Here is a 22333-nt window from a genome sequence, read left to right on the forward strand (position 1 = left end):
GCAGACACCGCCCGCGACGCAGCCACCCGCCGCTCCGCCGCCTGGCTCCGCGCCTTAGTCCAGCTCTGCCGCAGCGGTCGCGAGGAGGGGCTGCTGGAGCGCGACTCGGGAGCCCCGGGTCACCACCCGGCCGCCGGAGCCACAGCCAGGCCTCCCTGAGCGGCGCCCACGCTCTCGCTGTTCGGACGCTCGCACCCGCAGCCACCTGCTCCCGGCCCGAGGCCAGGACACGATGCGCTCCGCGCTGGCGCTCTCCGCGCTGCTGCTGCTGCTGCTGCTGCCGCCACGGTCGCTCTCTGAAACCGGTGAGTGGTGGCCCGGACTCCGCCGGGACCCCACCGTGCCGGCGCGCCCCCGGCCGGGCTGCACCTCGTGGCGGGACCTGGAGCTGCCCCTGTGTGCGTCTCTCGCAGGGTCCACACGCCGAGCCCTGACCTTGAAACATTTACGCCCCTTCCGAACCCGAGAACACTGCAGGTGCCGGGCCGAGCGCGGATTGTCCCTGGTCTCCATTCGGGTGGAGTGGGAGGTGGATTGTGCTGGGGCAAACCGCGCGGGGCGACAGCCCTGAATGGGTTTGCGGGCAAAGAGAGCGGGGAGTTGGGGCATCGCCAGGCTCAACGTTTTCGCGGGACCCCTCGAGGTCTGGTCACTCTTTTTTCTCCGTTTTTGGAGGGGATGAGCAGCGGTATTGTGTAGTCGTTGATTCCAGCAAAACAGCAGGCTAGAAGCCCTTGCGGAAGTCCCTGAAGCAGGTGACAAGCCTCCAGTAACAGCTCAGGCGGGTGATGTGTTGTGCGTTTGCAGGGACGATTTTTTTCCCCAGCAGCGTGTGCAGTTCAGCCCACCTGAGCCTGTGCTGGGACAGGCAAAAGGGGAGTAAGTGGACCTTCCACAGTCTCAGAGTCCCCTAGCTGAGTACGATCCTTGTTTCCTATGCCGCCAAAGGAACAGCATCCTTTTGGCCACAGCCCGGAGGGTGAGACACTCACCTCTCACTTTTATAAACAGGACTTGTCTCCTGGAACAAGCTTGGATGCTCCTGAGAAATGATACCCTTTTGGGGGAGACGGGTGGCAGCAGACAGCCAAGAAAGTGTCCCAGAGGCCCTGAGAACAGCTGGAGGCTCAGCCCCAGGAAGGAGATGTATTTCTTTGTGGTCTGAGCACATGTCTACTGGAAGAAAGAGTGGGGGTGGCGCTTCTACCGAGGTAGGGCCAGGAAGACTTTGGTGACAGCCCAGAGAGGGAAGGGACCTTGCTGCTGGCAGGCACTGGCATTTGGGGCTGAACTCTTAGGGGTAGAGTGGGACGGAATGCCTGTACAGCTTCTTCTCTGCACTGTGTGGACCTTTCGTGGTAGGGGGCTGGGTCTCGGGGCCGATAGGTGTAAAGATCCTGTGGCCAGTGGCCCTGAGGCCCTGTGGTCTGAACAGCCCTGAGGATGGCAGTTACCTCGGATTTGCACACCTTGCATGGCTGAGATTATGGAGTGTGGCCACTCCCCAGCCCTGTTCTCAGAGCAGCCAGACCTCAGCATGGGCCATGATGCACCCTTTTGGAGGGAGCCTCATGGCACCACCTAGAAGGGAGATGGGCTGTGTCAGCAGGGACAGACTAGCTCCTGGGGCTCCAGAGCCTAAAGAGACTGAGGTGTGAGAAGATACTGGGGGCTGTTTTGCACTAAGAAATGCTCCAGAACCACCCATGAGAAGCTCTAAGCCCAACTTACTGCTGGCTTCAAGGCTGGGATTGCCTTCCCCGGCATCTGGGCACTACCCCGAAATGATGCTTCTTTCAGGAAGCCCTCCTCAAGCCTAGCGCAGGGCAAGGCACGTGGTAAAGGCGTGATACATGGTAAACAAATGGGGTGAACAGGACCACACCCCCACCCCCTCCAGCAAGTCTCCGGGCCTTTCCAAGCCCCAGTGCTTAATCCCTAAAATGCTAATGCAATATATAATAAAGGGATAAAAGGAAGTACTTTGATACGCGTAAAGCACAAAGGATTAGTAGTAGTAGTAGTAAAGTTTGTTTATTTTGCATGCAAGCAAGCAGGGGAGGGACAGAGAAAGAAGAGAGAGGGAGAGAGAATCCCAAGCAGGCTCCGCACCGTCCATACAGAGCCTCAAACTCAGGAACCATGAGATCATGACCCAAGCCGGAATCAAGAGTGGGACACTCAACCAACTGAGCCATCCAGGCGCCCCTATTATTATTATTATTATTATTATTATTTTGTATACCTTGAGGCAGAAAAGTCTGAGGGGTGCAGATGCGGTGTTCAGTACCCTCGGTAAGGACTGCTCCATCTCTCTGGCCTTCCAAAGGTTTGGCCACCTGGGCTGCAATCATCAAGGATCCTTTCACCCCCCCACCCCCTCGCTGGATAGATTCTGAACAATAAAGGATTATAGTGGAGTCTCCTTAACAAAGGAATTACCCCTCCCAGGTCCCCTTCGAGCTTGCCTTTTAGAGCTTACCTTTTAATTACAGGCGAATCACACAGCCTACAGCATAAGGAGCATTAAGACCAGGGGCCCAACAGTCCTTTGGACTCCTTTTCAGTACTTTTGGTTTGATACTCATTTAGTTGACCTACACGGCGGCAAGCTGTACCTACGGGCCTCTCGGTTCCCGTATCTTCCAGATAGAACAAAAGAGCAGAGAGTGCCTCTAGTTTCATGTTATATAACATTTCTGGGGGTTTCTGCCCCGTTAGCTGCCAAAGGACAGGCTCAGTTGTGTTATCAATGTGATGGAGTGATTCTGAATCCTGGGAAGGGAGAGGCGCCTTGGTGTGATGGAAGACACTCCGGGTCACCTGAGTGGCTCAGTCGGTTAAGCATCCGACTTCAGCTCAGGTCATGATCTCGTGAGCCCCGCGTCGAGCTCTGTGCTGACAGCTCAGAGCCTGGAGCCTGCTTTGAGTTCAGTGTCTCCCTCTCTCTCTGCCCCTCCTCCACTCGCACTTGGTCTCTCTCTCTCTCTCTCTTAAAAATAAAAAAAAAATAAAAATGTTTTTAAAAACCACAAAAAACTTGGGTCAAATAGACCCCCGAGAGCATAGAAAAATAGTGAACCTCTTTGCTCGGTTTCCCCAACTGTAATATGATAACAAAGCTATGCTCTGAAGGTGGGAGATAACAGAATGAGCTCCACCTTGTGCCCCCCTGCTGGTCAGAGCTTGCGGAGCCCTGGCTGTGGTGGAGCCCTGCCTGTGGTGATTAATAAAGCGCATGAACTGAGTACTTGATTGGTGTGAGGCAGCTGAGTGTCAGGATCCTGCTACTGTTTGTGGGTATGAATTGATGGTTAGTTGCAAAGACTAAGCTTTAGGGCCACGAGGTGTGGGAGAAGGAGGCATGTGTAAAAGATGTGAGTAGGTGACCCAGGCCAAGCTTACTGAAGGAGGTGGGAGTTTATACAGGGATTTTAAGATAAAAAGCGTCAGCGTGGGGCAGGCTGGCTGGGGCTGAATGAATTGCCGGCTGGAGGGGAGAACCAGACTAGGGGTCATGGTGCGGGTTCTTGAGGTGGGATGCGCAGCAGGGAGGCTTTGGGGAGGAGAGGTGAGTTTTCAGAGCCCAGGGAGAAAGTTCCATGGGAGGTCAGGGCCTGGTGGATTTTAGCATTGGTCCTGCCTGGACTTGGCTCTGAGGCAAGAGGGAGCAAGCCATGGGGGTTGGGAGCAGACTGGGCTCAGCAGGTGAGGTGGGGAGAGGAGAGGGGGAAGGGGGGCGTAGGGGAGCAGGGGGAAGGGGAGCGGTATAGGTCACAAAGGCACCAGGTGGTGGTTTCCTCAGAGCTGTGGGGTGTGGCGACCCGCAGAGGGGCGTCCTCTGGCAGTCAGCAGGGCACAGAGGTGGGGCAGAGGGGCATGGATGTCCTTTCTGCCACATCTGCCATTTCCCCAGGCGGCCATGTTGGAGGGGAGAGGATGGGCTCCCGCAGGGTGGGGGTTTGATCCCTCTGCCCTTGGGAGGCTGAGAGAGGACAGGGCTCCCACCTGGTTGGAATTCTTCTGAGCAGGGAAGACTAGAGATTTAACCCTGAGTAATATCTGTCTTCAGTATCCTTTCTGCCAAGAAGCCTTCTCTGGTTTCTAGATGGAAATGGATTATGCTCCGTGGTCTGTTTGGGTGTCTCTTTCAGCATGCGGGGCTCCCCTTCAGGACAGGGGCCACAGCGCCTTCATCTCTTCATGCAGGGCCCCAAGCAGCAATGGGCACTGAGCAGGTGCTCAAAATTTTACCTGCACCTTTCAACTGAGGGGAGCTGGGGCCCTAGGCCCTGCTTTCAGGCTTTCAGAAAGGGAAGCCCTAGGCCAGCTCACATCCTGGGCAAGGATGGTGGCCAGTGGGCTCTTTCTGCAGCAGCCAGAACTGGCAGGACCTGACCGGCGGCCCCAAGGCCGTGCACTCCTGAGGGCGGGGGAAGGAGCTCACGGCACTTGGAGGGGGTTTGGGATTTAGGTGGTCCTACCCTAGTGGGAGCTTGGGTCTTCACATCCTTGTGGGGTGGGGGGGGGCGTTGGGAGCCCTCTGTAGGTTTGCTGAACAGAAGCTCTGTGCTGGAGAAAGAGCATGACCCTCTTGTTCCTGTCCCCTGCCCAGCAGGCCCACCCTGAGCCCCAGCCTGCCTAGAGACTTCCTGAGAGGCCAAGGGAGCTCCATCCTCAGCTCTGGGCTCACTTCCTATTTGTGCCTTTAGGGTATGATGTGGGACTGGGAGCTTAGTTGGTGGGTTTTCCTGTCACGTTCCGTTCCCAGGAACACAGGTGGAATTGCATGGAGTCTCTCTCTTGTCATGGGTCTTGTTAAACGAGGTGGCAGATCGAGGTTTATGACTCTGGGCCATGCAAGCCTCATGACTGTAGGTATTCTTGCTCTCTCTTATTCTTTTCTCTTCTCTCTCCCCCTTTTTTTTTTTTTTTTTTGAGAGAAAGAGAGAGAGAGAGGGGATCTTAAGCAGGTTCCATGATCAGTGTGGAGCCCAATATGGGGTTTTAGCTCACAATAGTGAGATCATGACCTGAGCTGAAATCAAGATTTGGGACACTAAACCACCTTACTGACTGAGCCACCCAAGCGCTCCTGTAGGTCTTCTCTTAAGAAAAGCCTTCAAGAGATTCCACACAGAAGATCCGTTGCAAGGAGCCTCTTTCATGTTTGCAAAGCATTTGCCATCGATTCCTACAAGTAGGCTGTTCAAAATCGAATTCAGTTGGCAAAGGGTAACTTCCACGCTGCTTCTAAATAACCCAGAAAATCATAGAACACAGAATCCTAGAGCTGGGAAGCTGTGCAGAAATCATCCTCTGCACCCACTTATTTTTTAGATGAGGGAATGCAGACCAGGGAGTGGGTTCACTTGCCTGAGTCCTAGTGATTCCTAGCAACAGCGTCCTGGAGATACATGTGGACGTGCAATAATGGGACCAGGCCTTTCCGTGCTATTTCTTTCTGGGGCATCTGGAGAAACTCATTAAAACTCTTTTTATTTAAAAAAGAAAAAAAATTTTTTTTAATGTTTATTTATTATTGAGACAGAAACAGGGCATGAGTGGGGAATAAGCAGAGAGAGAGGGAGATACAGAATGCGAAGCAGGCTCCAGGCTCTGAGCTGTCTGCACAGAGCCTGACACGGGGCTCGAACCCACAGATTGTGAGATCACAACCTGAGCCGAAGTCAGAGCTTAACTGACTGAGCCACCCAGGTGCCCCTAAAACCCTTTTTAGAAGGAGTTTCATGAAGGTGGAAACGCTGTTCTGTGCCCACACTCCCCATCCCTTGCCTTCACAGTGCGCTGAGATGGGAGCTGCTCTCTTACCCAGGATGCAGGCTCTTTAGAAGTTCTCCCTGCCATGGCGCCATGCTGGCTGCCATCCTGGCCCCTCTGTACATGTCTGTCTCCCATTGCCTGTGTGCCCCAGTGGTGATGATCGCATCCAGCCCAGAGGTCAAAATGAATGAGGGGTTGCCAGTTGCTGGTGTACAAATTCAGCCCTCCTCACTTGTCCCCCACCCAAGCCCTCGTATTGGCTCTGGGCTGTGGTCCCCACCTTGCACCACTATAGTAATGGCCGGCACAGACCCCCCAGCTTCGCTTGGCCTCCCGGCCACCCATCCTCTGTCTGTCTCCACCCCTTTCCCTGACAAACCACCACCACCCTCTCTTCCTTTGTAGCCTTATCCCCCTCGGGTCAGCCACCTTGAACTTCCCTACGGCCAGGGCGCAGGGTGGCACCCTGTCCGCCAATTGTCGTGGCCGGAAGGCTGTGTGCCTCAGCCTAGGGGGAAGAGAATTCTGAGGAATGGCTGACTGAGGCTTGCCGTGCACCCAGGTTGGGGTGCGGGGAGACGCATAGGGCCTGACCGGGAGCCCAAACTGTTGGATGGCGAACCTTTTGGCATTCTGACTCAGGTCAACATAGAAGGGACCCTGGGGAGGCCAGCCCTCGTGAGGAGGGCACTTTGCAGGCCTCACACCCCTTGCCTGAAATTCATGGAGCGCTGCCCAAGGGGACCATTGTCCCCGTCCAGTCTGATTCCCATGCTAACTTGCTTTGTGTATGCTCCCCAGAGCCACAGTCTTCAGCCAGGGTAGCACGAGGTTGTCTTCGGACGGCGTTTATCTCACAAACCATTCCAGAGAGGGGAAACTGAGGCATAGCACTGAGGACTTGGAGTAGGTGACGCAACCAGCTTTTCTGCCAAATACCCATGTGGCTCACTCCCTCATTTCTGTCAGCCACTGTCTCAGAGAGGGCCTCTGGGCTGCTTGCGTAACCCACCCTCCTCTCCTTACTCGGTTTATTTTATCCACAGCGCTTATCACCTGACGCGTACTCATTTCTGCCTTTGTGTGTCTCTCCCCCTGAGTGGACTATAAGTTCCGTGAGGGCAAAGTCTTCTGTGGTTCAGTGCTGTAGCCACAGTACATGGGAAATAGTAGATATTCAATAACTGTGAATGAGTGAATGAATGAATGAATGAGTGGCAGAGCTGGCTTAGAACCTCAAAGTCTTGGCTGCTAGTTCCGTGCTGTCCACTTGTAAGGCTTAGCCTGGTGCCAGGAGAGAGGCAGGTGGCCTGTGGGCCTGGCCCAGGACCTGGAAGGGATGGGGGCCTGGGCACGAAGGTGGAGCTGGACTCCTGGAGGCAAGGGTGCTGTGGGAGGTGCGGCCGCCTCATGGCTGCTTCTGGCCCCCCCTCCCACCCCCATAGGACCCTTCTGTTGAAGGTTAGGGCTGCTGGTTGTTAGAACTTGATTTGGCTGCTCTTAGCAACTAACAAATAGTGGCCTGACCAAGACAGAACGTGTCTGTCACTCATGTGAGAGAAGGTCAGAGGGCTGGTATGGTGGTTCTGTTCTCATCAGGAGCATGCCACCTCAGGGTCCAAGATGGCTCCTGGGGCCTCAGCTCTCAGGAGGAAAGAACAAGAAGGGTACCTGCCAGAATCTGTGTACAACACTTTCAGTTACATTTGTTGAACAGAACTAGGTTCTGTGGCCACACCTAGCTGCAAGGGAAGCAGGGAAGAATACTTTCCTTAGGGAAGAGTACTTTTTATTTCGGGTACCCATATATATGCGTAAGCAGAGATCAGCAGTTCCGTTGTAAAGAAGTCACAAAGAATGGATGTTGGAGTAGGTCACTGGCAAATACTACCACAGACTAAGTGCCTAAACACCTTGGGTTCCTCTGCTCTGCCCTCAAACCTCGTCTTGCCAGTCAGATCGACTCTCCTTGTGTGAAACTCAGTAGTTGTCCGCCATGTCCTAGGGCTTTGCCCCTGCTCTGTCTGAGCCATTTTTAGCTTATCCGTTGTCTTTTTGTAGCCCCAGCTTCTGGTGTACTGATGGGGGTTTTCCTTGTCCTGCACAAAGAAACATGGCTTCTTCTCACTTGGGCTCCCAAGCCTTGAGCTGAATTAAGTGCCCCGGGGACTATTGCTGGGCACGACTTCCTCCAGAGCTGGTACTGGGGGACCTCCTTTCCCTGACTGTCCTTTGAATGGAAAAGAAGTATTTCTCTATCCTATCCTCCCCTCCCCAGCTCAGCAGGGCAAGTATGCGACTGAGGGAAGTACTGTCTTAAATGTGTGGTCCATGGGGTGCCCGGGTGGCTCAGTCGGTTAAGCATCTGACTTCAGCTCAGGTCATGATCTCATGGCTCATGGCTTCGAGCCCTGTGTCAGGCTCTGTGCCGACAGCTCAGAGCCTGGAGCCTGCTTTGGATTCTGTGTCTTCCTCTGTCTCTGCCCCTCCCCTGCTCACACTGTCTCTCCCTCAAAAATAAATAAACATTAAAAAAATTTAAAAAATAATATAAATATTTGGTCCATGGACACTCCTGAGAGCAGCAGCTGACGCCAGTGGCTTTCAGACCTGGTGGAGGTCCCCTGTGGAGCTGCCCGGGGACCGCCAAGGGGTTGGGGTGTATACCGAGAGGGGAAAGCTAAGAGAAGCCCAATTGGGGGGGACTTTGCATCCCATCCCACTTTGCGCAGCTCTGTTTTTATCTGTTCTGAGGAGTAGGTCTCCACATAAGAATTCCTTTGAGAAAAAATCCTGCTGTCAAAGAGGAGAAACCTTGAAATCTCCCGACATGATGTGCCAGGCTTTGAAGTTAGAAGCGAGGAGTTTAGTCTGGGCTTTGGCACTTGGTAGGCTTGTGGTTCCAGACTTGTTCCTTGGCCTCTGTTTCCCTTACTGTGAACTGGGTATAATGCCTTCCTCTACAAGTGTGGGTTCCATACAATCACACTGGTGGTATGCCTGACACATTTTGGTTTGACTTCTTTTATTGGCTAGCCCAGCGTGAGGTGTGATCAGACCCTGCACCTCACCCCACCCCACCCCCCGCCCCCAGTTCCTGGTTCCCACCCGGTGCTTCTCACTGCATTTCTCAGGACACTGCCTTTTCACTTTAGGCTACAAGTCAAAGAGGCTTTCCTGAAGTCACCAAGACTTTGATTTCAGAGCCCCCTGAGGTTCTGGCCATCACATCGTGAAACAGAGGGTCACATCCTACCGCTCCTTTTCTGGATCAGTGTCCCTCTGGCTGCTCTTTCTCCACTGCCCCCGTGCAGGCCACAGATCTGAGTATCACCCTTTGAATAGCTTCCTTCCTCTTCCTCCAACCCTCCCCGACCCCAGCACCAAAGTCACCATGGCACCAGCCAAACCAGGCAACAAGAACATGGTGGAGGTCTTCCTAGCGTCTCTGCACTCCCCTTCAGGGAGGGGAAGCAATTGGCAGCAACACCAGAGAACTCAGTATCTCCTCCCAAAGGTGAGACACAGCTGGGTCTCACACTGTGCCCGAAGAGTCCTCGAGATAGTAAGAGTTCTCTCCGTAAATGTTTGACAAATGAATAGAAAGTGTGTCAGGAATAAAAGAGATGCACGATCCAAAAAGTTCGGAAAAAAAGCTGCCGACTCAATTCCCCTTCTTGGAAAGTCAGTGCATATTATGATCCTAAATGCTCCCAGATGCCCCTTACTAACTAGCCTGTGCTTAATTTAGCATCCTCCAAATGTGCCTTAACCATGGGAACAACCTTTCCTCCTCCTTTTTATTTTTTAATTTATTTTTTGTTATTTATTTATTTATAATTTTTTAAAATGTTTTATTTATTTTTGATACAGAGAGAGACAGAGCATAAGAGGGGGAGGGGCAGAGAGAGAAGGAGACACAGAACCGGAAGCAGGCTCCAGGCTCTGAGCTAGCTGTCAGCTGATGCGGGGCTCGAACCCACGGACGTGAGATCTGACCTGAGCTGAAGTCAGAGGCTTAACCGACTGAGCCACCCAGGCACCCCTATTTTTTGTTTTTTATTTATTTTTGAGAGACAGAGACAGTGCTAGCAGGGGAGGGTCAGAGAGAGAAGGAGACACAGAATCTGAAGACAGGCTCCAGGCTCTGAGCTGTCAGCACAGAGCCCGACGCAGGGCTCGAACCCATGAACCATGAGATCATGACCTGAGCCGAAGCCAGACGCTTAACCAACGGAGCCACCCAGGCGTCTCTCCTCCTTTTTTGCAGCACCTCCCTGCATCTGGTGGGGGAAATTCTGACCTGAAGGTAGGGGGAGCGCCTACCCAGTTTGCCCAGGACAAAGAGGTGGCCAGGGCCGTGTGACTCAGGGCTAGACCCTGCGCAGTCCTATGTGAAGACCTGGACCACTGGTGTGTGTGTCCAGTCTGGAGCTTTGCTAAAGCAGGACCTTCTGGAAATGGACATCTAGCCTTACAGGACCCTCCTTCCTGGGGGGATTTGTAGAAGCTCGTGGCCAGAAGAAAAGCTGCTCATACCAGCATCTGTGTAGGGAACAGATTCCATTCCAGGCTGGTGGCCCCGCATGCGTACTTAATAAATAACAGTGGTGTTTCTCAGATAGGAGTTGAAGGCGTTACTAAGAAAATTGTGGGCGGGTGTGGTTTTGATGGTTGAGCTTTTCACTCAGATGGGGACAATCGTGGCTTGCTGGTTGATTCTGGCTGCTTTTTTCCTGTTGTGCCTCTACTCCTGCCGCTTTGTGTCCCTGTTCCTGACAGCATCACAGTTTCTGTTTTAAATTCAGTCCGAGGCTGTCCCCCTGTCCCGGGGGCTTGGGTAAGGGGATTCCCAAGGCCATGCTGCCAGCTGGCACTGCCCCCGTGGCTCCCCTGGGCAGTGTCGCTTTGTCCTCAGCCCTGGTTGACCCGGAGCTTCTCCACCTTCAGGCTCTCATTTTTCTGGAAGTCAGGGAGCCAAATGGTGGAAAGGCGGGGACTCTTGTTTGAAGGGGTCCCCAGCTTGCCTGTGCTTTCTGAGCTGCTGCCAGCACATCTCGTATCCTCACAGCGTGGGGTCCCTTGCTCAGGCAGAGGTAGCTCCCCTCCCCAGGCACAGGGGGCGCTCCTGAGTAGAGTGTGTCTGGCTCTCAGCCTGTGCACGTGGCAGCCCTGTGCTCTGAGCCCCGTCCCCAGCACGTCCCCTTCTCCTGGCCAGGCCACCGCATCTGGAGATCCCGGAACCCCACACGGAACTACTTCTCACCCTGAGGTCATTCTCGTTTTCAGCTTCTCAGTGGCCACAGTGGACATCAGAGGGCACGTGCTGTGGACAGCTGGCTCCTGGGGAGGGGAGGGTGGGAGCTGGTCCACAGGCTCTCACTCTCCCCTCGGCATCCCAGGAGGTTGCCCTTGGCTGGAAAAACACTTTGGCTTTACTCCCAGGCCCCGGGGAGACTCTGGAAGGCTGGTCCTGACCGCACAATATCCCATCTCTGAATTCCATGGGCGCCCTCGGGCAGTCATGGCCACACACCAGCCATAGCTATAGGACAAAGCGACATTGCCCAGGGGAGCCACTGGGGCAGTGCTGGCTGGATGTAAGTTAATTAAGCTTTGGTTGATGTAAGTACTTTGTGTGTCCACGTGAATGGGGAGTGACAACAGGCATGGAGCAGATACCTGGTGAAGGTTGGTCCTGTGTTGAGTGTTGAATAAAGAGCAGGGAAAAAAGAAAATGGGTTTCTAAGAGGAAGATGGTCCCTCCCTCTGGGGCCAGGAGTCTTCCGTGTGGGCCTCAGTTTTCTCATCTGTGGAAGGGGCTGACCCTCCTGTGCAGTGGTCTGAAAGGTCCCAGGAACTGTGAGCACAACAGCCTGGGTTCCAGTGTGTGGATGTATCCGTGATGGAGGGGGTTGGGGGTGGCAGGCCCAGACTGGGCAGTCACTGGGAGTGGCTGGAGGTGGGAGAGGGAGGGTGTGTGTGTCTGTGGCGTCCTGACAGGGGTGGGGAGCTCCCAGGGTTCAGCTCGCCTAGGCCCTCCTCCTCTTCGTCTTCCTACAGTTCAGCTGCCTCCTCCCCTGTCCAGTGGTCGGAGGGGAAACGGGGGCCAGAACCAGGAGCATAGGGGCGTATGCGACCCCCGGGGTAGAGCACCTGCCTTGGGAGGTGGGCCACAAAGTTCTAGAAAGCAAAGAAGGTGTGCCCTGGTGCCCAGAACTCTTGACCATCTGTTTGCCTATTTCTCCTGGGGGTGGGATGAAGTTGGTTCTGATGTCATGACCCAGGCACGTGGAGGACGGTGATGTCTGCGTGACTTCTGGAGCCAGGGAGGTACCCAGCCGCCGCGGACTCAGCCACACGTTGGCCCCGGCTGCTCGGTAGCTCACTGCCTCTCTGGCCTCTGCTTCCTCAGCTGCTTCCTCAGCTGAGGGGTGGACGACAGCTCCGTTTCCGGTTGCATCTTTAGGCATGATGTCATTACTGTGAAAGCAGAGCCCCATCTGTAAGGGAAGATGAGAGAGGCACCGGTCTCTGGGGCTAGTAGCTCCGAGGTCCTGTGGCCTTGGGTTGTGCCACTCTCCAGAGGATTGCACCCACTTTCCAGACGGGACACCCGAGGTGGGAGGATGGTGGTTAATCACCAAGGTACAAGCTGAGTCTGCGGTCTTGAGGTTTCAGCCAGCGCCTTCCAACTTAGGTATGACTTAGTGCCCTGGGCGTGGGAGTGGGCAGATGAACTTGGCCTGGCCATCTGTACCCACCTTGCGTGGTAGCAGGACTCCTGACACAATAAAGAGCGTCGAGAAAGAAAGGGGGGATGGGAGCATGGGAAGCCACAGGGTCGGGGCTGGCTCTCCCCCTGCCTCCACCCTTTTGGGAGCCCCAAGTCTGACTTGGGTTTCACTCTTGTGTGACCTAAAGCAAAGCCTGACCCTCTTTCCTGACCTGGAAAGTTTTCAGAGGGAAACATTCCATTTTGCTCTAAGTTTCTTCTGAAAAGAGCAATGAAATCACTGTGTGTGCGTGCACACACACCTTCCGTTCCCCCCTCTGATACCATTAAACCTCCTCGACTACTTTTAGGGGACGAATTTTTCAGCGGCTTGGACACCTGGCTCCAAGCAGCCTGGCTCTGGGATTCCTGATTCACTTCCCGAGGCGGCGCCATAGGAAGCCACCCTTCCTTGACCAGCTCTCACATCTCAGACACAGGGGACAACTTGGCTTTGTTTAAAAGGAACGTGGCTTTTAACTTAACTTTCCCCCCACCACAGGCCTTGGCAGGGGTCGGGGGCAGAGCTGGGGGGGACAAGAGAGCCAGCCCTCAATTGTTTAGCTGTATTCATTTACAAGGTTTGTTTGTTTTCTTTAAGCGGTACTCCCACCAGACCCCTAGTCCCCACCTGCAGGCAGATCGCCTTGGTCTTTAAACACCAAACAAGTCTAGATTAAAGAAAATTTTTTTTAAATGTTTATTCAATTTTGAGAGAGAGAGAGAGGGAGACAGGGAGCATGAACAGGTGAGGGGCAGAGAGAAAGAGAGGGAGACACAGAATCCAAAGCAGGCTCCAGGCTCTGAGCTGTCAGCACAGAGCCCGACGCAGGGCTCAAACCCACGAACTGTGATACGACCTGAGCCAAAGTCAGTTGCTTAACCGACTGACTGAGCCACCCAGGCGCCCCGAAAGAAGTTTAGACTTTGAGCTTAACAGCCGAGTAGTCATGTTTTCCCCCCTATTTCTTACAGCCAAGCATAGTCTTGGGTGATGGAGTTTAGGTTAAAAAAAATTTTTTTTTTAAATTAGAGCAAGCATGGGAGCATGAGCAAACGGGGGGAGGGGCAAAGGGAGTGGGAGAAAGAATCTTGAGCCCTGACACAGGGCTCGATCTCGTGACCCTGAGATCATGACGTGAGCTGAAATCGAGATTGGACGCTTAACTGACTGAGCCACCCAGGCACCCTTTGGCTTTATTTTTAATGTGCTTTGCAGAGACAGTGGGGGTTTTGGCTGGGGAGCCAGCTGCTGGGCCTTAGCGCCCCCCCTCCCCCCAGCAGACACATTTCATCTGGGCAGTGTGTGCTAATGTGGATTATTCTGCAGCAAGAAGGATGCAGGTGGTATTCCTGGAAGGGGGAGAATCCTCTCCAGGACAGAAAAAAAAGTTTGGAAATTTGGAAGGCTGTGCTTGTTGCCTTCACCTCCAGCTTCCAGCAGGCGGAAACTGGTCATTCCCAGGGAAGTGCACAGGCCTCGTTTCACAGAACTTTCTGCTCACAGAGGCCACTCTCCCACCTTTTCTATTCGGGACTTCCCTCTGGCTTCTGGCCCTTGTTTGTTTTCAGCCTGGAGCGGAGACGGGTCCCTGGTGGAGGTTTCCAAGGGCGGTGGAGAAACCCCACGCACATCTGGTTATTTTCATGGCTTTGGGAAGGTGGCGTGGGAATGACAACGGCTCCCTCAGAAAAATATTTCCCAAGGTTGTTTTTGGACCGGCCCCCCGAGGGAAGAGCTGGCCTCCAAGCATGTGCCCGAGAGGGTTTAGAGAATAGTAGGTGTTCCCGGGGAGGCGGTGGGGTCAGTTGCAGAGTTGCTGAGTCCGGTACAGTGGTGGTTCATGGTCATGGGCGCGCACCTCCGTGGACAGCCCTGGCTAAATCTGCTCCTGCCCCCGAGGCCCCATCGCCAGTCCCCAGTCTGCTATGCAGAGAGCACACTGATGGGACCTTCCCAGAGGCTGTGGGAGACACAGTTCAGTTCAGCATCTGGCCCGTGTGAGAAGACCCCAGTAAGTGCTAGATAAAAGCTTAAGGGTGAGACAGTAAACGGGTTTGGATGGGTGGCTTTGTAGAAAATGCCACTGTGTGCAGAGGGAAGAAGCACTTGTGCCCCGAGGTCTCAGACCTGACACAAGCCCAGGGGGATGCTCAGTGCCCTGCCCCCCTCGCCCCTCCCCTTCCCAGCCTCGAGGCATACATCCCAGCACGCAGTAGGGTGTTGGCAACATTGTCAGCCTGGCTTCCCATCCAGCCAGACCTGCCCCTCTGCAGGTGTGGAGTATTTTGACGCCCCCCCCCCCAGAGCCGATACGGTTTTTTAAGGGTTCACTTTGTTCCAAGGTAGCTCTCTCTCCCTTGGCTGCCGAGGCTCCAGACACCTCGGGCTCACACCCTAGAGCTCGCTCTTTATGTGCATCATACACGGGGTGCTTGAATCCGATACTAAAGGCAGGCCATAGGGCACTCCATTTCCTCCCCAGGTGCCCCCCTGTTGTCCTGACCCCTGCACGGAGCCCTTCCTGGCCCTGGTGAGCTCAGCTGGCCAGCATCACCCCTGCTGGCGCCCAGGCCAGGGGGCTGGCGGCTCCTGGGCATGCTGCCTGGTCAGACAGATTCACATGGTCTGCAGCAGCTGAAGGGATTAGGAGGCCCTGGGCAGGGTATTGTTTTAAGGAGGTTAGCCTGTCTTTCCAGCTCAGGAAGAGCCCCGGCCCCTTTCCTGGACAGGCTGGCTGCCCGCACACCAAGCCTGAAACACCTGCCCCAAACCTCCAGGGGTCAGCGTGTGCACGCTCCTCATTAGGAATAGCAGTGACAGGTGGCTCCGCGGCCATCTGGGTGGGTGGAGAGAGGAGGAACCCGACAGGGGCAGCGGGGCTCCGGGTAGAGGCAGGGCTACAATCTTGGGTGGCACCGTTGACCGCATTCCGACTCTTCTCATACTCTCTGTCTTCAGCCACAGAATTAGAATAATGAGTAATCCAAAGAATGTATTTAGAAGCTTCCTGCTGAGCTCAGTCCTGTACAGGATGGGGGGGCTCCACCCTCTGACCCCCACTTGGAGAGCTTCTGCTGAGGGCGGGGTGGGGGTGTGCCCTCAAGCTTGGCCTCTCATTGTCATTAGGAGGGACGGCAGAGGTCATTGGAGCCACCCCTCTGAATCATATGGAAACCGAGACCTCCTGGGGCTGGTCCTCCAGGGAGGGAATGGAGGGCAGAGTGGCCCAGAGCCCCTGCAAGGCAGGGCTGAGTGACAGCCAGCCGGCCAGGGCATGGGTCTGGGATAACCACGCTGAGTGGGGTGGCTGGAGATTCCGTCTGGGGGTCGTGGAAGCTCAGGAATGGGGCCTGGGGCTAGGTCTGTGGGTCCCCCGACCCGCACTGCCCTGGCCACACAGCTCAGCCTCCCAGGCTCCACGTGGAGCTGCGAGAAGTGCAGACACAGGTTCCCGAGAAGTGGCCCTGTGCTGGGAGCCACCCGAATGTGCCCGTCAGTGCAGTGAGTACGTTGTGGGACGTCCACACAACAGAGAACGGTCCACAGCGCCGCGCCACGAGAAGGATGAATCGTACAAATAAAATACCAAGGGAAGGAAGCCAGACCTAAACGTCAGCAGTGTGCGATGCCATTGACAGGCACACCGTTAGCCCGTGGTGTTTAAGTCAGAAGAGAATGAAGGGATGGAGAGTGAAGGGAAGGGAAGATGGTGGGTTTTCAGGATCGTGCGTCCTGCTCTGTGATCTGGGTACGACGTGTGCTCCGTTGGCACTTGTGATGGGCACAGTTCTCTGGTTGTATGTAACCCCCCCAATTTTTTATATTTATTTATTATAGAGACAGAGAGAAACAGAGCATGAGTGGGGGAGAGGCAGAGAGAGAGAGAGAGGGAGACAGAATCCGAAGCAGGCTTCACGCTCAGAGCCGTCAGCACAGAGCCCGACGCAGGACTCGAACCCACAAACCGTGAGATCATGACCTGAGCTGAAATCGATGCTTAACTGACTGAGCCACATAGGCGCCCCAGTGTGTCTGTTGGTACAGGTGGCTCTCGCTGGGTCCTTGTGGGAAATCACAGACTGAGGGCCACAGCTGGATAAAAACCCCAGGCGCCCAGCCCAGCGCCAGGAGGCTCACATACACCGGGCAGGGGTCTGCACACTTCAGCTCAGGTGCCTGCATTTGTCAATAAAGTTTTATTGGGACGCGGCCACACCCATGTACTCATACTCTTCTGTGGTGCATTTTCCGGCTACGGTGCGGCTGAAGCCTGTAAGGGCTGAAATATTTACGCCTGGGCCCTTTACAGAGAAAGCTTGCTAATAACCCCTGTTCCACGTTACTGTGTCTTAATGTCCCCATTCTACAAATGGAAAGCAAGGCCTGAGAGGGAAGTGGCTTGCCCGAGTGGTGGCCTCGGCCTTGGGCCGAGTAGCAGTCCAAGTCAGCACCACGGGGCGCCCTGGAGAGAAAGCTGGTCCTCAGTTGGCCGCGGGCCTGAACCACCTGACCTCGCTCTTGCTGTGATGTTGAACAGATCACCTCGGTTCCTTATCGGAAACTTCTGGAGTTTTTTTGGCATTAAGTGAGCTACCACATAAAAGCCCTTGGCCCTCAGTGGGTGTCAGTACATTTTAATTTGTGAGTTCCCCACCCTCTTTAAAAAACATTTTTTTTAATGTTTATTTTTGAGAGAGCGCACGCATGAGCAGGGGTCGGGCAGACACACACACACACACACACACACACACACACACACACACACACACACACAGAATCTGAAGCAGGCTCTAGGCTCTGAGCTGTCACCACAGAGCTGGACACCCATGAACAAGGTCATGACCTGAGCCGAAGTCGGACGCTTAACCGCTGGGCCACCCAGGTGCCCTAATCTCCCCACCTTCTTAGGGGTCGGACACTTATCAGGCTCCGTCGTTTTCACACACACCCCTCAGGGTGGGATGGGGAAGGAGGCAGAAGGGATATAGTTCTGGTTTACTGAGGAGGAAGGCCAGGCCTGAGAGAGGCACGCCCGGCGTCTCTCCCCGATGGTGCCTGTCCACCCACCACGTGGGCCCTCACGCCAGAGGCTGGTCCCAGAGCCCAGGGAGCCTCAGGCCGCCCAGCCTTTCCCTGTGAGGCTGTGGTCTGGGGTTGCTGTCAGGGCAGAACTGGAGGCTGCCGCCAAAATAGCCCCTCCCTCCCTCACCCCTGCTCCCGCTCTCCCCCAGGCTTCTCTGAGGAGGTGAGGAAGATTCCCACTTACCCCTTCCCCTCCTCTGGGAATTTGCTTAACCATAGCCACCCTGATGCCGTCACCTTCCCCCACCCCTTCCCCTAAGGGGCCGTGCTGCCCTGGGAAACCTCGGCAGCGACCCAGTGGGTCTGAGGACACCTTGTGTCGACACCTTGTGTCCACCCTCCGTGTCCAGGCCTGTAGAGATGTCAACACCCCCAGACGGGAGACATGTGAACAGTGCGGCTCTGTAACCAGGAGAGTTGTGGTCAAGGGCGTAACTCCGGGCTCCCTCAGTAGAGTAATCACTTCTTTCTTTCTTTTTTTTTTTTTTTTAATTTTTCAAATGTTTAATTTGAGAGAGAGACAGAGCATGAGCAAGGGAGGGGCAGGGAGGAGACGACACAGAATCCAAAGCAGGCTCCAGGCACAGAGCCAGATGCGGGGCTCGAACTCACGACTGTGAGATCATAACCTGAGCCAAATCAGACGCTTAACCAACTGAGCCACCCAGGTGCCTCTCCTTTCTAACATTAACTGAGACCTTTCTAGGTACACTCACTGCTCTATGTACTTAGGTATGAGTTGATTACTATTATTACCCTCGTTTTCGCTTTTGACAGATGAGAAAACAGAGAACTGAGACCCTTGCCTGGCGCACAACCAGTGTGCGGTGGATAGGGCCTGAAATCCAGGTGCTCAGGCTCCCGAGAACGTGCTCTTGTTTTCTTAATAGAAATTAATTTTCTTTCTTTAAAAACTTTTTTAAACATTTAGTTTTTGAGAGACAGAGACAGAGCGTGAGCAGGGGAGGGCAAAGAGAGGGAGACAACAGAATCCAAAGCAGGCTCCAGGCACTGAGCTGTCAGCACAGAGCCCGATGTGGGGCTTGAACTCACGAACTGTGAGATCATGACCTGAACTAAGTCAGATGTCTGAGCCACCCAGGTGCCCTAAAATTAATTTTCTTAAAGTTTATTGATTCATTTTTGAGAGAAACAGAGAGTGTGAGCAGGGGAGAGGGAGGGAGAAAGAGAGAATCCTAAGTAACCGCTGAGCGCTCAGTGTAGAGCCTGAGTCGGGGCTTGAACTCCCGAACTGTGACCTGAGCTGAAATCAAGAGTCAGATGCCTCACCAGTTGGGCCACCCAGGTGCCCCCTGAGTACGTGCTCTTCACCACCACCCTGTGCTGCTTTCCTGGAGGGGGGAAGGGAGAGGATCACAGTGAGACAGGGCGGGGATGTGTGCAGGCTGCAGCCGGCTCCCCCTCCCCCGCAGGCTCTGGGCCACACTGTGGGGACGGGGACAAGGGAGAAGGGAGGGTTGTGGGCTTGGGGACAAAGAGGTGGGATGAGGTCCTCTGGCCACATGCCCTCTGCATCGGGGAAGTCTGCGTCGCTTACCCACGTGAAGCCTGCCCCTCTCCACGGCTGAGGGCCACCCGCGCTGGACAGCGGCAGCCACATCCCTCCGCTGCCCAGGGAAAGGGCCAGACGGGGCCCCACCCTGGGAGCGAGCACCGGGCAGGCCGGCTGACGCCAGCTGATAAGGGCAGAACAATTCTAGATGTGCAGAATGGCCGGAATGATCTCCCCCAAGGGGGCGGCCCTGGGCCCCTCTGGGCGAGGCCATCCTGGGGAGCCAGGCCCCACAGCCCTCCGGGGTGCCGTCCTCCTGTTCAGAGGCACCAGGCAGGCCCACAGTGGGGCAGGGGGAGGGCCAGGGAGAGGGACCAGAACCTGTGTCCATGCAGTTTGATCTGAGCAGGCGGAGAGGGCCGCCGGCACCTGCCCTTCCCCAGACAGCTGAAGCGGCCCTTCCCACGCTCTGGTCTCCCGATTAACCGAGCCCCTCGTCCGAACTCGGGCTGCTCCAGTGAAACTCTGCAGACTAGGGGTGCCTAAGCACCGGACATTTATTCCTCACCGTTTTGGAGGTGGGAAGTCCAAGCCCGGGGCGGCAGCATGGTTGGGGGACCCTTTCCCTGGCTTGTATGCCAGGCCATCTTTTATGTGTCCTCACTGCCAAAAAGAGGCGAGGCTGTGGCCTCTTCTTCTTGTAAGGACATTGCTCCCACCTGGGGGCCCCAGCCTCATGACCCCATCTAACTCTCGGCGCCTCCCAGAGGCCCCCTCATACCCTCCCATTGAGGGGTAGGGCTTCAACCAGTGACTTTGGGGTGTGGGGACACAGCTGGTCAGTCCATAGCACCCCTTATGCCAGGGAAGTTGAGCAGGTGCATTTTGGGGCCCGAAGCCCAAGCAGTGGGCTGTTGGCGGCGGGGTGCAGAGAACAGCCCCAGAGGTCATGATCGCTGTTTTTCAGATGGGGACCTGTGGCAGGCTGAAAAATACCATACTGGGGTGCCTGGGTGGCTCAGTCGTTAAGCGTCCGGCTTCGGCTCAGGTGATGATCTCACGGTTTGTGGCTTCGAGCCCCGCATCAGGCTCTGTGCTGACAGCTAGCTCAGAGCCTGGAGCCTGCTTAGGATTCTGTATCTCCTGCTCTCTGGCCCTCCCCTGCTCACAATGTCTCTCTCTGTCTCTCAAAAATAAACAAAAAGCATAAAAAAAATTAAAAAGAAAAGAAAAATACCATACTTACCTGCTCCCCACCGGCCCTGCAAAAAAAAAAAAAAATCAACTTTAAATCCTCAAACCTGTCCTCATCACCGTATTTGGACAAAGTCTTTGCAGATGTAACTAGTAAGCAGCTAAGGATCTTGACGTGAGGTTATCCAGGTGGGCCCTAAAGCCAATGACAGGTTTCCTTATAAGAGACCGGGAAGTGAGGTGGTGGAGACTGGCCCATGGCCCCCTCGAGGCTAGAGCAGCTGGGAAGGGTCCCCCTCGGAAGCTCCAGAGGGCCACCAGAACCGTGACAGGGTCCATTCCTCTGTTTTCTTATTTAATGCTTATTTATTTGAGAGAGAGAGAGAGAGAGAGAGAGGGAGAGAGAGGGAGGGAGGGAGTTGGGGAGGGGCAGAGAGAGAAGGAGACACAGAATCTGAAGCAGGCTTCAGTTTCGAACTCAAGAACCGTGAGAGTCCAGCACTGGCTGAGCGACCGAGGTACCCCTACATTTCTCTTGTTTTAAACCACTCAGTTTGTGGGGATTTGTAGGCAGCCAGAGAAAACTGATACAGGACCCAAGGCACAAAGTGCAGACCTGAGGAGAAGGTTGAAGCCGGTTGGTGGAGGTGAGGGGGGGTCAGCCTGCCTCTTCCCCTCCCTGAGCTCCCGGCCCAGAGCTCTGACCTTTCCTAGCCGCTGTCTCTGCCCACTAGCCCCTTGCTGATACTGTTCCCCCCGGGTCAGGCTCCCCCATCCTCCCCAACCTCAGCCAAGGCCTGCTTAGGCCCTTTGGGCTGGGGTGGGAGCAGGGACTGGCTTTCTTAAAGCCACAGCGACACGCATCTATAAGAGATGGGACAAATGTAGCAAACAGCCTCCAAGGACAGGACCCACACTGGGGCAGAAGGCAGACTCTAGAAGAGCCTCTTGGTGGAGGCCGTGAGTGCTTGGCTGAGTAGGAGGTGGGAGATAGCAGGGAAGGTGACCAGCTGGTGCTGAGACAGGGGACTTGTAAAGACCTGTATAGAATGGGGGTGTGTGTGGAATACAGAGATGGGGACATAACATGGGTGAGCCCAGAGGGGCGCAAGGGAATGAGCGTGGCATAGAGCGAGGGCGTGTGAGTTTGGGCTCCCCAAAGTTCCCCATCCGCCCCATCTGTAATTCCCAGCTGCCACCCGGAGGCAATACGCAGACCAGACCACACGGGCAGCCGGGTTTGGGATGTGAGGAGGCCGAGTTCCCGCAGGCTGCACCTGCGGTGGCATCAGGCTCTGGCAAGGGAGAGGCTCTTGGAACAGGTGGGCACAAACTGGAAAATGAGTTTTGAGGGCGATCAGTTCTTGGAAAGGGATGCCCTGAGGGCACGGCCTCTGCAGCAGCTGGTGAGGATGGCTCCGTTGCCTCAGCAAAAGCAGACCTGCCTATGCTATGCTTAGAAAAGTGCCCCGACATGCAGGGACCTGAGAAATCCTGTCCTTTTCCCAGATGTGCTTCGTGGGGGATCAGAGGCAGAGCTAGAGGATCGGAAAGCTCAGATCTCTGTGGATTCCCAGTCTGTATGCTTTCCTTTATCACTCCAGCCCGGGAAGACACCAGCTTACCCTGCCTGGCTTCTGCCATTTTACTGGGCACTCCCCGCCCCCACCCCCCAGCTTTTTTTTTTATTTTTTGTTTTTTATTTTATTTTTTTTCTTTGTCTTTACTTTTCTTTTTTTGTGTTTTACAAACCCTTGTGTCGAGGGCTGACTTTCAATAGATCGCAGCGAGGGAGCTGCTCTGCTACGTACGAAACCCCGACCCAGAAGCAGGTCGTCTACGAATGGTTTAGCGCCAGGTTCCCCACGAACGTGCCTTGTGTGACGGACAAGGGGGCGGCCCCCTTTCCGGCCGCACCCCGACTCCCGGGTCAAAGGGCTCTCCGCACCTGACCCGGTCCCGCTGCGGGGCGGGGTGCGCC

The 22333-nt window shown here is 55.0% G+C and overlaps 1 protein-coding gene across 1 annotated transcript in view; it reads left to right on the forward strand.

Annotated features, from left to right (window-relative positions):
• The first annotated feature begins 11 nt into the window (after window positions 1–11).
• Window positions 12–22333, forward strand: part of PODXL (podocalyxin like) — a 48451-nt gene continuing 26129 nt past the window's right edge. Inside the window, exon 1 of the mRNA XM_029923287.1 lies at window positions 12–305. Within this exon, the coding sequence (XP_029779147.1) occupies window positions 233–305 (73 nt within the window). The 5' untranslated portion in view covers window positions 12–232. The remainder of the gene's footprint in view (window positions 306–22333) is intronic.

This window comes from Suricata suricatta, chromosome 2, assembly GCF_006229205.1.
Source record: "Suricata suricatta isolate VVHF042 chromosome 2, meerkat_22Aug2017_6uvM2_HiC, whole genome shotgun sequence".
Classification (NCBI taxonomy): Eukaryota; Metazoa; Chordata; class Mammalia; order Carnivora; family Herpestidae; genus Suricata; species Suricata suricatta.